Genomic DNA, 14,550 nt, shown 5'->3' on the forward strand with positions numbered 1-14,550 from the left:
GGTTCTCATGGCTTGGTCACAAGGAAATCGGATAAAAAATTTTTAAAAAAATAAAATAAAATAAAGCTTTGCACCACGAGCAATACAGGTGATGATAGCCTATCGTACCAACAGGATTACTAGAGTGCTACTCCCTATTATGTACAAGATGCGTAATGCTTTGCTGAAGGATGGGTCACAATCCCCAAAGAATCAAACAGATTGACCCAGAGGCCGCGATCATAGATATTCACAACTTCCTTCATGCTTCGGACTCTATTCCATCTTGGATCATCCTTGGCATCGGGATTATCCGGCTGTATAATCGAGAAGCGGTCGCTTGTCAAAAGATGGCCTTCCTTTGGGGGGTGTCCATCCGTAAAGACCAGTGTCTGGTCACTTTCCTTTGGCCAAGGAACTTCAGGCTCAACCATATCATCAAACAAGTTTCCATAAATGTGACTATATTGTGCTTTAAAAGCAACACCATCGGCGACATCATCGCGCCAGTCTGACCACTTAGCACTTTCGTTGGTAGTCATTCCCGCCCATATCAGGTACATATGGTAGCAAAACATTGCTACAGCTAGGGGGGTTGTCAATGCAGCTAAGAGAAACACTGAACCAACGCGGATATCATCCGCAATAGCCAGAGACCACATCTCGATATACATCGACCAGGGAATACCTTTACTCCAGTGATTTAGAGCTGACGATAGAGGCACATTTGGAGTTAGTGCCTTCCGCAAGCTATCGTCCAAGATCGTATAGCCCAAGAAGGAGCCATATCCAAGTAGAACTGACATTGAGAGCAGGAGCGCAAGAAAATAGGCATAGTTGTTTCTGCCAACGCAGTTACGTAGCCAGATACAATGATGATCATGCCGTGCAACACAGACATTGCAAAGTCCGCAATGCTTACTCCGGGCTGGTTTCAAGAAGTTGCATGTGCGGCATATGTTTCCCGGGTGAAAGATGGTTCGGTCATATGGATATAGACGCATATGCCAGGCATGGTTTTCAGGCGTGATTGACGATGTGGTATACACGCTCAAGTAAAGAAAGATGTAAGGTTGAACGACAACTATCGGCACGAAAAGACGGTGTACCGGTCCGAGTCTATTCCATACGGCTGGGATAAATAATATCTCGGAGCAAACCAACAACGTTAGGAAGAAGATCTGATGCCAAGTCAATGTCAAGAAGGAATCAAGGAATGTCTTGCGAGCCGCATACTAGGACAAGCGGGTGGTTTTCGTGGAACAAGTACTGCCCAGTTTTGGTGGTGTAACGCGTGAACCGTCCTCCACAAACAATTGAGTCGAGCGATATGAATAACCTAGGGAGACGGACCCAAACAAGGCGATAGATATAACCGATCGGTGTCTTTCTGCTTGTACTCAGTTTGATAAAATCTTTAAAAGAACATGAGAAAGGCTCAACACCGGGAGTCGTACCTGAGGGCTGGGATTCTACCAAAGAGCACAAGGAATGTGAGAAGGGATATGCCTAAGATCACTAGTACAATCTCCCTAAGAAGGCCCATTTCCGGCAAGAGGCAAAGGAGTGGAGGCAGCAAACACGATTAAGGCTTGCAAACTCGATGAGAATTCATCCTTCAGGCGACCTGAGGGCCGTCCGAGGATCAGTGTGAAGGACTTTGAATATATCCGCATTCAACAGAGTGGCTGAGTCAGGCCGTGGTTGGTTCGAGGTCAGATAAGTAAGATAGCGCACGTGATTTCCAGTCAGCCAGGACCTCAGCGCGTCACGGTGGATGGAGCTCAGCGGCTGGCAAATCGAGGTGCTGGGGTGCGACGAAGAAGCTCTCACCATGCAAATGCCTGCTGACTCTATTCAGTCGTGACAATGACGTCTCCGGATGCTGAACCCCCTGCGTTGTTTAACGACCTAAAATTCTTCTTGTCAGCTACCGTACCACAGCGGTCTTGGTGCGCAGACCTCATCAAAGTGAGTTCACGAGATTGCAGAAGTGATAATATGTACATAAAAGCTGAATAGTCCATTGGATGCCAGAATCATGGCGGGAAGGTTGTGCCCCTGGAGAAAAACGCTGATATTCTCCTTGTTGATCACATGAAGAAGGACCTTCCCCCTGGCAGGTTCGTCAGTACTCTCCAACGCTGCACACACAGGTCATTGATGTAGCATCATTCATAGCTACTCATTCAAGTTTATTGATCGCTGCTTACGAGCCGGGAAGCTTCTGGATCTGGAGGAATTCCGGGCCGGACCAGCACCTGGCAACGCCCGCCCAGTAGGATCTATATCTATACCCGCCAGAGGACACAGGGTGGGCTTTACGGCAGAAGATGACCAAATTCTCTACGATTGGGTGAAGCCAATTGAGAGGCAAGGCGGGCCAATTAGGGGAAATAAGATTTATCAACAGCTCGAAGAAAAGGTATGCGCCCGTCTACCAAATGATATAGCCATCAGTACATACTCATCCATATACTAGCATCCGCAGCATACTTATCAATCGTGGCGAGACCGTTATCTTAAGGTAGTGAAGGATCGCCCACGACCGGTTACAAGAGAAGATAACACGCGAACCACAGAATCTACTATCCCACCTGAGCCCACAGGCTCCGATGGGGAAAATTCAGCGCCGAGAGCGCGGACGGAGCGGTCGGACTCGCAATCCATTGAACAAATGTCCGCTCCATTCCTGAGCTCCGAAGAAGATGAGCTCCTTCGTTTCGCATCCAAGATTCTAGAGGTCGACCCAGCCCTAGAGAATGACTTCTGGGCTGAGTTTGCCCAAGATCACGTACGGCATATCTGCATTTGCCTACATGTAATTGTCACATCTAACATGAGCTATTGTAGGATCGTCATACACCAATCGAATGGAAAAACTATTTCCATACATTTATCCGTCCCAAGCATATTATGAAAATGAGGATGACAAAGGGGGCTATAAGAAAGTCGCCGTCCATCTCACCAGCCAAAAGTGATCATCAACCACCCCATTCCAATGAAGAGATAGCCCCAGTAACAGAAACTAACATCACTGCATCCACAACGACATCTCTAAAGCGGATCATCTCGGATGCCCAAGATTCTGCAGAGGAGCAGTCAGCGGAGAGCGTCATAAAACGGCGACGTACAATAGGAATGGAAACAGCCACTGACTTACCGTCAGCGTCAACCTACGATAGGGTCGACGGGGCTAGAAGACGAGCCACCGACTATATCCGGGAGCCTTCCGTCCATATATCAGCCCTTGGTGACATTGTCCAAACTTCCCCATCCCCTATCGAACCAATTCCTATGGCCTCGGGCGCGTCGGCGCCTCTAGAAATAAGTGAAAGCATCTCACAGTCCAACGGGGATTACGAAACAGCACCGCAAGAACAATCCACCCAAGATATCTTTGCCAATCTGCAGCAACATGTGAACGACGTCAACAGCCTTCTCTATCCAACGCTCCCACGCGTCTCGGAGGAGGAAGAGGAACAGTCCAATTCCGAAGAAATAACCGAAAAGGTGAAAGAAGAAATCCAAGAGCTTGATCAATGGATTGAATCAAGGCTCCACACCGGAAGGGCCAAAGACAAAGGGCAGATCATCCAAGCTCTTTCGTGTACATCCATGAATCCCTATTTGGCTGATAAGGTACTTGATCATCTGAACAATGGCGAAGGCATCCCGAACAATATTCCTGGAATATGGACGGAGGAAGATGATAGCCTTCATGACTCAAGCGATTCCATCGACATAAAGAAATTAGAGGAGAAGCATGGTACAGAAAATTTCGATATTCGTGGGAAATACCTGAATACGGTGCGACAGCTCATGTCAGAAGAAAAAGACCCATAACCTTTAGCTGGTATTTTGACGTTGGCAAGCGAAATCCGTGTACATACATCCATAATCGATAGCCCGTATGGGTATGTTTCTCGGCTTCGCTCCAAAGTATGTGTTGCGAAATAACACCCACGAAGGAAGGAGAAAGTTGACAAGGTCATAAACGTCCTATTCGCCTCAGGTTAAAAGGCTCAACTATAAATACAAAATCATTGGCGATGACTGCGTAAAACGATACAAAACAAAAATATACGAAGGATTTTACCTTCGTTTAACGCTCTCCCATAACGAATATCACCCTTAAATTTAGAAAGGAAATAAACATCCTGAAGTCGGGTTGCAAGCTGATTAAAAGAAGATGAGAAAGATCGAAGCGACAAAGCGACGAAGCGAATCAATCACGCCAATAACACAAGCTTTCTGTCAGCTTCTTGCCAGGGGCCTATGACATCGCAAGGGAAATTCCGGCCTTCACAACTGCTTTAGGTGCGGCGACACCGCGGGGGTACGGCTTGAGTGCCCCGACAACCGATGGCTTCGGCTTCATCATTCAAACTCCTTATGAAGTGAGACATCTCGGGATGGAAACATTATCACCGTATAAAGTTCAATTTGCGTGGTTCGAACTCTATTCATCCCTGAAAACACTAAAGGACCCCGACGTTAGCATGTCTTATCAAGGATCGCTCTTCATCAAGATTGGCATACAGATGATTTTCGTAGAACTTCAACATCTAACGGATTTCCTGTCAGCGCATCCTATTTTATATATAAGCCTTCAACATTGGAACAGTACCTTCTGTGGGCATTTCTCGTAACATTGCTTTAATGACACCTTTGCTTTCTTCTCATTGTTCCAGTGTAAAAGCACGTATAAATTGTCGCCGTCGCGAATAATAGTTTCGACCGACCTGACCTCCTTGTCCCAGTTGTTTGATTTTGGAACCCAATCGGCGCCTTCTACAGTGTCTGGAGTTCCGTTCATAGACGCAAGCGACTTCTTGGCCTTCTTAGTCGCCACCTTAGTTGTCGTGCCCCCTCCCATCGACTTCCGTTTCCGCGTCGGTTTCTCTGGGCGTCCGCCTATTATTGTAAAGTATTCTTGTAGAGCGTCCGGTGCACCGCTCCTGTCCATCTCGGTCAATACGTGCGCAATATGCAGCAGGAAGTGGGAAATAAATACAGGTTTTCTTCAGGCTCTAACGTCAAGTCCTCGGGATTATCGTATCCTTTCCATTTGACCTGAAATAATAGTTTTCCCTAAAGACCGAACTCAGACACTGGCCAAAGAGGGAAAATCACGAACCAAGGAAGGTATGCTCACGCCTTTGCCGAATTCATGGTTTACAATCTTCTCCACGACGTAGCTAGCGCAAAGAGTTAGATTTAATATTTTGAGGTGCTTCTCCTAAACTTACACATCGTCGCCTTCGCCCTCACTCCCAGATTCACTTTCGTTATCATCGGCGCTTCTATCAGGTTCTTGGGTGCCTTGAGCGGGATCTTTAAAAGGGATTGATTCGCCGCCGGATTCGTCTTCGCTCGAAGATTCAAGCGGCGCTAAGTGAACTGTTAGCATTCACCATTCTCGTCCGCAGCATGTAGCTGGAGCTTTGTGGGTGGGGAGAGACAAGGATAGGGCGGCTCACGAGGCATTGTAGACGACAAAGTAGCGGGAACGGTTCCGACCAGGTTGAGGGCGATAAGCCGAATTGAAACGCTGCTGGCTGCTTGGGTACGGCGGTTGGATGACGACTGGCGCAAGCTCTCTTATTTTGAAGTTCGCGGAAAGTTCGCGTTTTGCAGAGGAATGATGACTCAGCATGCCGTGTGGATGGGGCTAAACTCCTTCTGGCAAACAGCTCTTCCACCCAAATTTATCTGGACAATGACAAACCATCACCAAGGCCGCGCCGACGATTGACTTTGTGCTGCAGTCTCGAGTTTCCAATCGTATCTTTACAGCATTGTTCCTGAGGGTTGTAATTTTTTCTCTCCGGGAGTCACCAGCTCTGTCGATAGCCTTGGCCGCTCAGCGGTACGATTTTCAACATGGCGATGAGTATGCTCACAGTGCCCCTCCCCTGGTTGAACCCTGCTAACAACTCGGCGGAACAGAGATTGATATGTCACAAGGTATTGTTTCGCTATTTCGAACCTATGCATTTACAATGCTCCCTAGATCTAATTGGTTTCCACGGTAGCTTCTGTTATGAAAGATGAACAAGGCAGACCCTTTATTGTCGTTCGAGAGTACGTTATATGAACCCATGGCTCCATCAAGGAAATATCCACGGATACGTCTAATATTCTTCTTATAGTCAAGGGAAGAAGAAGAGACAACATGGAACAGATGCTGTCAAATCACACATCTTAGCTGCAAGAACAGTATCCAATATTGTCAAGACATCACTGGTATCACATCCTCTCCTTTCAGATGGACGCGAGCCATGTCCTAATCGCTCCTTTTGCATCATCTAGGGGCCCCGAGGGCTTGACAAGATATTAATTTCGCCAGACGGAGATATCACCGTCACAAACGACGGAGCTACCATTCTATCCCAGGTGTGTGCTCGTTCGCCTGCCCCGTTCCAGTCCGTCGCCTGGCTAAACATCCTAACTAGATGGAAATTTCAAATAATGTTGCCAAATTGTTAGTCGAGCTCTCCAAATCGCAGGATGATGAAATTGGGGACGGAACAACTGGTGTCGTCGTACTTGCTGGTGCCCTGCTGGAACAAGCTGCGGACCTCATTGATAAGGGTATTCACCCGATCCGCATTGCGGATGGATTCGACCAGGCTTGCGAAATCGCAGTTTCACATCTTGACAAAATCAGTGACGAGGTTAAATTCTCCCGTGATAACCAGGAAAACCTCTTGAAAGTCGCAAAGACTTCTCTAGGCAGCAAGATGTGGGTCTCTCGTTCCACCTTGGGAAGATGGTATCGCTGATCGATATATGCAGCGTTTCCAAAGCACATGATCATTTTGCAAAGATCGCAGTCGACGCAGTGCTTTCCGTTGCTGATCTGGAAAGAAAGGACGTCGATTTCGAACTGATTAAGGTCGACGGTAAAGTTGGAGGATCCTTGGAACAGTCGCTTCTCGTAAAGGGAGTTATCGTCGACAAGGATTTTTCGCATCCACAAATGCCAGACGAAGTTAGGGATGCAAAACTTGCAATTTTGACCTGTGCATTTGAACCTCCAAAACCGAAAACCAAGCACAAGCTCGATATTACGAGCGTCGAAGAATTCAAAAAGCTACAACAATATGAGAAGGATAAATTTACTGAAATGATTCAACAGCTAAAAGATACTGGAGCAAATCTCGTCATCTGTCAATGGGGCTTTGATGACGAAGCCAACCACCTTCTTCTCCAGAATGATTTGCCGGCAGTTCGATGGGTCGGTGGTCCCGAAATTGAATTGATTGCTATCGCCACCAACGGCCGAATTGTTCCCCGATTTGAGGACCTAAGCCCAGAAAAATTAGGGACTGCTGGCCTGGTTAGAGAAATGACCTTTGGTACCACGAGAGAGAAAATGCTGGTTATCGAGGAGTGTGCAAACAGCAGAGCTGTCACTGTCTTTGTTCGCGGAAGTAATAAGATGGTATGTCATTTAACACAAGGATACTTTTGATAACAACCAATGCTGACCTTTAATTTTATCAGATTATTGATGAAGCGAAGCGGTCACTGCATGATGCTCTGTGTGTTGTCAGGAACCTAGTGCGGGATAACCGCATTGTATATGGTGGTGGTGCAGCAGAAATTTCTTGTTCACTTGCCGTGCAAGAGGCTGCTGAAAAGGTAGGATAGGCACCTTCTCCAAGTCTTCAGGTAAAAGAAAGAAAAAAGCGCTAATCATTTATTGAATCATCCAGTGTCCTGGATTGGCTCAGTATGCCATGCGCGCTTTTGCAGACGCATTGGATGCCGTACCCATGGCCCTTGCCGAGAACTCCGGATGGAGCCCTATTGAAACCCTAGCCACAATCAAATCGCGACAAGTCAAGGAGCACAACTCAAGACTGGGAGTTGATTGCATGCAAACTGGCAGTAACGGTATGTCTTCTGTTGTTATCTCTTCCTGATATACCTTGTTGAATAAGCACTAACCTTGTTTCCCTTTTGTCCAGATATGAGAGAGCATTTTGTCATTGATCCACTCATCGGAAAGCGTGCGCAATTACTTCTTGCAACCCAGTTATGCAGACTTGTCCTAAAGGTAAAGCATGTTCTCGTAGCCATCACTAATTTAAGCCCTGCTTTCTGACCATCTCTCTAGGTGAACAACGTAATCATTGCTGGAGAGGACGAGGATGAATATTAAAAGCCTGGTCACCTTAATAGACTGGAGGGGACATTGACCGCCTTTCCAATCTTCTTTTTATGAAAGAATAAAGCTTTGAACAAAGGAATAGTATAAAATGGATTTCCAGTGATAGATAAAACAATACCTTTGGCACACCGTATTCCTTTGCCGACTAAACACATTACTAAAGTCAGCCTCGAGGCACATGCTTTGCTCCAGATTAGAAACAAGTAACAACAGGATGGTATTACATACCCTAACACCGTGGGAAGACTCTCACATAAATTCGCCGCCTTGCCATCTACATACTAGCTACAAATTGAGCTTTATTCTCTTCCAGCCTTTTCAAGACCAAACTAAAATTCGCTCTCATCTGCATCATCTTTCACCTTCTCCAAAATCTCGTCAAGTTCCCACATCTGGAGCTGACTACGGGACATAAAGTGAGAAACCTCATCACGCTCACTAGCGTTGTTCTCCTGCCCATTCTGTTGGAGGTTCTTCCTTGACTCCAATCGCTTAACAAGCTGGTTAGCATCCCGTAGACTAGCCAATCTCCTTTTGATTCCATTCCTCGACGCCGTCTCGTGAAGCAAATGGTACAGTTTGCCTTCAACACGATCAGTCGGCCAGAAGCGAGGTGTATCCATACCATCCTTTTTGTATAACTCATTAGGATCAGTTATTTTCTGAGTGCGTGAACCAAACGTATGCTGCACATTGAGTGGCTCGTATACCACAGGATTTCCCCTCCAATCAACATCATTCATCCTACAATGGATCCTCCGTGGACTGTTCCTCAACCATGAGAGAACCGCATCGAAAATTTTATTTTCGACCAGTTCCAAGGGGGTTATGCCCGTTGCATTTTCGAGGAGGGCAAGGCTTGGATCCCTCTCGAGCATGACACGCGCCAAATCGATGAAGTTCTTTCGAACGACTTGATGGATTGGATAGTTCCCTTCACCGTCGAGAACGTAAAGTTCCTGTCCACCAGTAATTTCCAAAATTGTCTGAAGCATATCCGGGTGTGGGTTCTGAGCTGTGGCTAGCCATTCTGCCAGTGGAGTCAGCATACCCCAGGAGTTATACTGATGAGTTCCTCGCCCTACGTGCGATCTCTGTGTTGCCAATGAACGAAGCACTTCTTTGTCCAGAAGTCCGGAAAGAGCCCTAAACAAGTTGGGGGACTTAATGACACCCTCTCCCATGGAAGGGGTAAGGATTGTGTGGAGTAAATTGCGGCCTGTCTCATCACGGACGGTTTGATCTGCCCCAGCCTCCACAATGGTTTTGGCAGCCATTATCCTTCGTTTTATAAAGGCAACCTGCAATGCTGTCATGCCTGTCTTATTCTTAGCATTTAAAGAGGTTGGAATGGCCTCAAGAATGAGTTTGACATGAGCAACGCCTGTCTCCTTGGTAGCGTTACCAAGCACCGCGCAGTGAAGCGCCATGTCGCCTAAAAAAATGATGTTAGCAAGCATTCTATTTTCTAGAAAACACAATAATAACTTACGTCGAGCATTTAGCCATGACGACAAAGCTCCTTCAAAGCCGCCAGGGACATCCGTAAACGCTTTGATACGCTTATCGTCTGCGTACATGGATGCGAATTCTTTATACTTTTGTTCAGGGATGTCACTCAGGAACCATTTAATAGACTCAAGATTCGTGGTAAAGGCCGCACGCAAAAGCAGATTTTCTTCCGCCTCGAACTGGCGATAACGATGACGGCCATCCTCGGCTGCCCAGTCCTCTCGTTTGCTTCCATAAACCGTGAGACCTTGGTAATACTGCAGTTTATGTTAGACATAGATACAACAGGTAAGTGATCTCCCTTTACTCGCCTTTGGTTTTGAATCAAGTTTTACGCCGGCTTTCTTTATCAACGCCTGGAGAGGGAATTCGGCTCCTGTTTGTGAAATAATATGCTCCAAAATCTCCGTGTAGCCATTTTCCATTGGCCTCTCAAATTCTCTACTTGCAACAGGAAGAAACAGCGGTGCGTCTTCGTCCGTAGGCCCTTGATACTTCTGAAGTTGTTCCATAATAAATTTCAGCGCGACCAAGTTGTTCTTTTCTACAGCATAGGTGAACAGGCCGGATGAGTGCGCATATTCAGTTCGAGAGCAAAGATTTTCCAAAGTGCCCTAGATAAGATACAGGTCAGTAAAGACAAAAGAAAACACTAGAGCATCATAAAGAATTACTTACCATAGCCGTTAGCTTGTGGGCTCCAAAAATAAACGGGGACATGTAGCTGTTAGTTCTTTTGAAACGTGCATCAAACACATGTTTGTTTTCAGCAGCATCAAAGAATATGCGTAAATCACTATAGTGCCTAACCATGTCTGCTGGGGAAGTTGATGATTTGACAATATTTCCCAACTCCCTAACGTCGTCAATGGTGTGCTGTTCGTCGACGAGATCAAATCGAACAGAAACCCCATGATTGTCTTCCTCCTCGCTTTCTGACTCCGAATAGCAACACTCACTGCCACTCTCTTCTCCAGCGTCGACAACGATTTCGTATTTCTTTCGGGTTGGTGCTTCTGTTCTAGGAGCATATTGGGCGTCGGCAATTTCAAGGATAACTTTGGCCAGTTCATAATGACCTCGAGCAACCGCAATGACGAAAGGGGTTACCCCTCGCCTATCTCTCACTGAAACATGGAGCGGTGGCTTCTTATGGTCAGCGCCCCAGGATCCTAGAGTAAGAGCCTTCACTTTCCTAATATCACCTTCCCAGGCAGCCTCGAACCTGAAATATAGTTAGCAAATGGACCCCACACAAAATACAAATAAGGGGACAAGGAAAAATGGGAGCATTGGTGTATCGTACAGCTGCATGTAACTAGCATTCTTTATTTTTCCGAGATCATTATCATGGAAAGTCCGGGCGATTGAAAAATCATTCTCAATCGTCGCCGCTTGATCAATTGCCTGGGCCGCTTGGTTTTTCACCTCCTGATTTTCGGCCGTCCCCTTAAAATTGGCATAAAGTTCTTGAAAAGTTTTCGCACCCTTCTCTAATAATATCGCCTTAATATTTTCCAGAGCAGAGAGTTCAGCGGCCACCCACTCAGCTCGCGGCTTTTTTTCTTCGTCCTCTTTGGCTCGCTTCTTCAGATATTCCTCGTGAGAACTCTTCATCGCCCGTACGGCCGCCTTAGCTATTTCGAGCTCATTTTGGACGAAGCAATACTCATAACTACCCTCACGCAGCCCTTCGAGATACTCCGAATCGGACTTTAGAGCTGGAGGCTCAAGGCTGTTCGACTGGCGTTCAACTACGCCCTGGTCGTCCCGCAGATACTTCATTCTCATTTTGACAATATCGAGCACACTCTGGTCTCTCTGTTGGCCTCTGTGTTGACCTCCGTGTTGACCACTATGATTCATCACGGAGTGAGCTTCTGGTGTCAAGGAATTGGGATCGGCACCAGCATCCAAAAGTACTTTGATAATGGCTGGACTTGCAAACCGGGCCGCAATGATAATAGGCTCTGCAAGATGATTCTCTACCGGGCCGGAGTTATTCTTCCCCCAACGTGCCCAGAATCTTTGCACGCGTTCACCCGAGATCGAGAGGCTTGCTCCATGTTCGAGTAGTTTCTTGATCATCGATATGCTCCGGTCCTTTATAGCGGTAGATAAAGGCAGCCTTGGCTCATCGCCGTATGACATGCCTAATGCGGGATGATTGATAGCCAACTTGGCGGCAGGTCCGTCCAATTCAAAGAGGGTGTCTATCAAAGCGCTCTCCCCTTCCATGACAATTGAGTGAAGAGCTGTGACATGGTTCATATCGGCCTGTGTTGAAGAAGCACCTAACTCCAAAAGTGTTTTTAGAACTTCCTTTGACTTTTCAAGAGGGTTGTGGGCAACTAAAGCCATTGAAAGCGTAACATCATGGTGATGTTGATAAGATGGCTTTCTCCAGACAATTGGTTGGGCTATATTGGCACCGAACTCAGTCGCGAGGATGTCGACAATGCGGGCATGGCCATTCAACAATGCCAAGTGAAGAGGGCTTATTGGCATGTCCCACGACAGTACATCAACATTGTCATAAAAGTTAGGCTCCTCTCCTTCATCCTCGGTCTCTTCGGGAGGGTTTTGGATCTCAGAGGCGGATTTCTTGACCATGACCATCGATCCTTGGGTGGCAGCATAAGGTCCCTCGCTCACACTTTGCACAAATGAGATGTCATCGTCGTCAGAATCTCCAGATTCAACGTCGCTAACCCCCGAACCAGATGAAGGCCCTTTTCCCTGCGACAGTGGCTTTTCCGTCTTCTCTGAATGTTCAGCTTTGTTCGCCTCGCTTTTTCTGAGAATAGTTCTCAAAATTTCCGGGTTCCCACGCGCGGCTGCCATATGAAGTACTGTGAACCCACCAGCAACTCGCGCAACGAGTTTCGCTCCCCGGTCGACAAGGTACTGCACGATTTCCGGTGTACCGCACATGACTGCCAAGTGAAGAGGCATTCTTCCAGTGTGATCGCGTTGATCAACGTTGAAATCTTCTCTAGCACAAAACTTCTTAACGCAGTCAAGGTCGCCATCCACAATAGCTTGACAAAGGCGAGCAATATCGCCGATGTAAGCCATTTCAGTCCAGTCAGAATCGGTTATAGGGTTAAAGCTGCCGATCGCTTGTCTTCCAGGGTCGTCCTTCATAAACTGAATCTTCCCAGAAACAAATCTCCGACTTTCCTCTTCGGCAATTTCAATTTCCTCTTCCGTGGCAGGTGACGGGCAGAAACCGCAACAATCTTCAATAACGTCTTGCACCGCACCGAAGAATGCGGGATGCCTATGCAGATCCACGGTGCGCTCTTTGGATTTATTCCACTCAGCATTAAGAAGTAGGTCCTTCTTATAGAGCAATCTCTCAATCTGTAGGTCTATTAACAACTCCACGTCCAAAAGAACTAACATTTCATATAGTGGAGTAATACCTTTTTAGCAGTGTATTTCGGTCCATATGGGATAGTAAAAGTATGATAACTCGACACATCTTCTTCTTCAACCCACTCTGCGATATCCTCCGGCTGGCGTTCCTTAAAATTCCCGTGAGGGTTGTTATAGAACTTCTCCTTTGTCGACGGAGGCCTGCCACGTTCAGAACGACGCTGATCAACATAGCGATCCCTAGAACCAGCTGTTGGGAGTTTCTCCATTACCAGGAGGCGCGCTAGGCCAACGACATGGGTAAAGGATCGCTCGAAGATTGTGGGGTCAACTCTGGAACGATCGAGACCCGACCAGTAGACTTCGAAGCCACGATGTGAGTACTTGGCGAGACGGTTTTCATATGAAGGGGAGCGTCGCGTAAGGTCAATAGTATTGGTCTGGGTGACAAATGAAGCCAGCGCCCGCGGACTCGCCCATACCTGCGAGCCATCAAAAGCCGTGCAGGAGCAATCCACGTCAAAACCGGTCAGGATCTCCGACACGCTCTTATAGAGACGGAGCACGATTTGAACATGGCGCGTGGGGTATTTTGAAGCAATTGTGAGAGCGTTTTTGGTTCGAATAACCTATTTCGAACCAGTCAGCCTTAATCAAGGGTGAATGGGCCATGCTCTTACAGTTGTCTCTTCTAGGACACTGTTTCTAATACATTTCTCAATTTGCTTAATTTTTTCAATGGCCTGCTCCTCGTTCAGGCCGTAAATAAATAAATCAACATCCGATGCCGGGGCTATCTTTTCATGATAGAATTCTCTATGCCGAGGATTAGAAGCTTTGGTATAATAAAATTACTGCCCGCAATCGCGGTGAAACTCGCATACCTTTGAGCCTTTCTGGAAGATTTCTGTTCCTCAGTAAGGGGCAAGAGACAAGTCGTTACGGCGCTTCCAGCAACAACGACATTGCTCCAATCCAAATCAACAAGGGAAGATTCAGAAAACAACCTGAAGTTTTCTTTGAACTCGCTGAGAGATGGTGCCACAGCAAGGGTCCCCTCCTCTTTGCGGAATGTGGGATGTAAGGGGAGGAGATACTTCTCGCCCTCCGTGGCAGATTCACTTTCCAAGTTCCGAGGCTTCACTTTGAGCTGCTCCTCGAATCCGGCATAGATCGGAACGACATTGACCTGCGGGTCAGCAATGGCCTCGCTGTTCGGCTCTTGCGCAAAGATCTCGCGAAGCTTGGACTCATAGGTCTGGAAGGCGTCGAGGGCACCCCCGTTCAGGATACCATTGCGGCTCTGCTTTGCCAGATAAGGGATGAATTCGTTCAATGGGACTATACGTGTTGGAAGCTCCATTGGCCTGGGATGAAGGTGTTTGCAGCCACAAAATCGAGAAGCAAACGACAAAGGAAAATAATGGATCAATCAACGACAACTGGATGAACTTGGAAGCAATCGGCAATGGGAGGACGAAACTGCTACTGTCAAG

The 14,550-nt window shown here is 47.0% G+C and overlaps 6 protein-coding genes across 6 annotated transcripts; 3 read left to right on the forward strand and 3 right to left on the reverse strand.

Annotated features, from left to right (window-relative positions):
- Window positions 1–74: 74 nt before the first annotated feature.
- D8B26_001886 (uncharacterized protein) lies at window positions 75–1,525 on the reverse strand (the record flags this gene model as incomplete). The annotated part of the gene is made up of 3 exons (XM_003065847.2): window positions 75–1,160; window positions 1,216–1,369; window positions 1,437–1,525. 3 exons carry the CDS (start codon window positions 1,523–1,525, stop codon window positions 138–140), a joined length of 1,266 nt encoding a protein of 421 aa, XP_003065893.2. The 3' UTR covers window positions 75–137.
- A 323-nt stretch (window positions 1,526–1,848) lies between these two features.
- D8B26_001887 (uncharacterized protein) lies at window positions 1,849–3,947 on the forward strand (the record flags this gene model as incomplete). Its single annotated transcript, XM_066123660.1, has 5 exons — window positions 1,849–1,950; window positions 2,017–2,102; window positions 2,161–2,404; window positions 2,462–2,773; window positions 2,833–3,947. The coding sequence occupies 5 exons, from the start codon at window positions 1,849–1,851 to the stop codon at window positions 3,823–3,825; spliced, it is 1,737 nt and encodes a 578-aa protein (XP_065979735.1). The 3' UTR covers window positions 3,826–3,947.
- Window positions 3,948–4,441: 494 nt separating this feature from the next.
- Window positions 4,442–5,469, reverse strand: D8B26_001888 (uncharacterized protein; the record flags this gene model as incomplete). The annotated part of the gene is made up of 7 exons (XM_003065849.2): window positions 4,442–4,460; window positions 4,522–4,547; window positions 4,610–4,940; window positions 4,997–5,073; window positions 5,138–5,180; window positions 5,232–5,373; window positions 5,463–5,469. 7 exons carry the CDS (start codon window positions 5,467–5,469, stop codon window positions 4,442–4,444), a joined length of 645 nt encoding a protein of 214 aa, XP_003065895.2.
- A 396-nt stretch (window positions 5,470–5,865) lies between these two features.
- On the forward strand, window positions 5,866–6,767 carry CCT5_1 (T-complex protein 1 subunit epsilon; the record flags this gene model as incomplete). Its single annotated transcript, XM_003065850.2, has 6 exons — window positions 5,866–5,875; window positions 5,932–5,949; window positions 6,018–6,066; window positions 6,135–6,228; window positions 6,295–6,378; window positions 6,438–6,767. The coding sequence occupies 6 exons, from the start codon at window positions 5,866–5,868 to the stop codon at window positions 6,765–6,767; spliced, it is 585 nt and encodes a 194-aa protein (XP_003065896.2).
- A 197-nt stretch (window positions 6,768–6,964) lies between these two features.
- On the forward strand, window positions 6,965–8,152 carry CCT5_2 (T-complex protein 1 subunit epsilon; the record flags this gene model as incomplete). The annotated part of the gene is made up of 5 exons (XM_066123661.1): window positions 6,965–7,429; window positions 7,492–7,629; window positions 7,704–7,884; window positions 7,959–8,047; window positions 8,108–8,152. The coding sequence occupies 5 exons, from the start codon at window positions 6,965–6,967 to the stop codon at window positions 8,150–8,152; spliced, it is 918 nt and encodes a 305-aa protein (XP_065979736.1).
- Window positions 8,153–8,250: 98 nt separating this feature from the next.
- Window positions 8,251–14,417, reverse strand: D8B26_001891 (uncharacterized protein; the record flags this gene model as incomplete). Its single annotated transcript, XM_066123662.1, has 9 exons — window positions 8,251–8,306; window positions 8,390–9,596; window positions 9,654–9,930; window positions 10,009–10,287; window positions 10,352–10,898; window positions 10,980–13,039; window positions 13,102–13,683; window positions 13,735–13,870; window positions 13,939–14,417. The coding sequence occupies 8 exons, from the start codon at window positions 14,415–14,417 to the stop codon at window positions 8,491–8,493; spliced, it is 5,466 nt and encodes a 1,821-aa protein (XP_065979737.1). The 3' UTR covers window positions 8,251–8,306; window positions 8,390–8,490.
- Window positions 14,418–14,550: the final 133 nt, after the last annotated feature.

Source organism: Coccidioides posadasii, chromosome 1, assembly GCF_018416015.2.
Source record: "Coccidioides posadasii str. Silveira chromosome 1, complete sequence".
In the NCBI taxonomy this organism is placed as follows: domain Eukaryota; kingdom Fungi; phylum Ascomycota; class Eurotiomycetes; order Onygenales; family Onygenaceae; genus Coccidioides; species Coccidioides posadasii.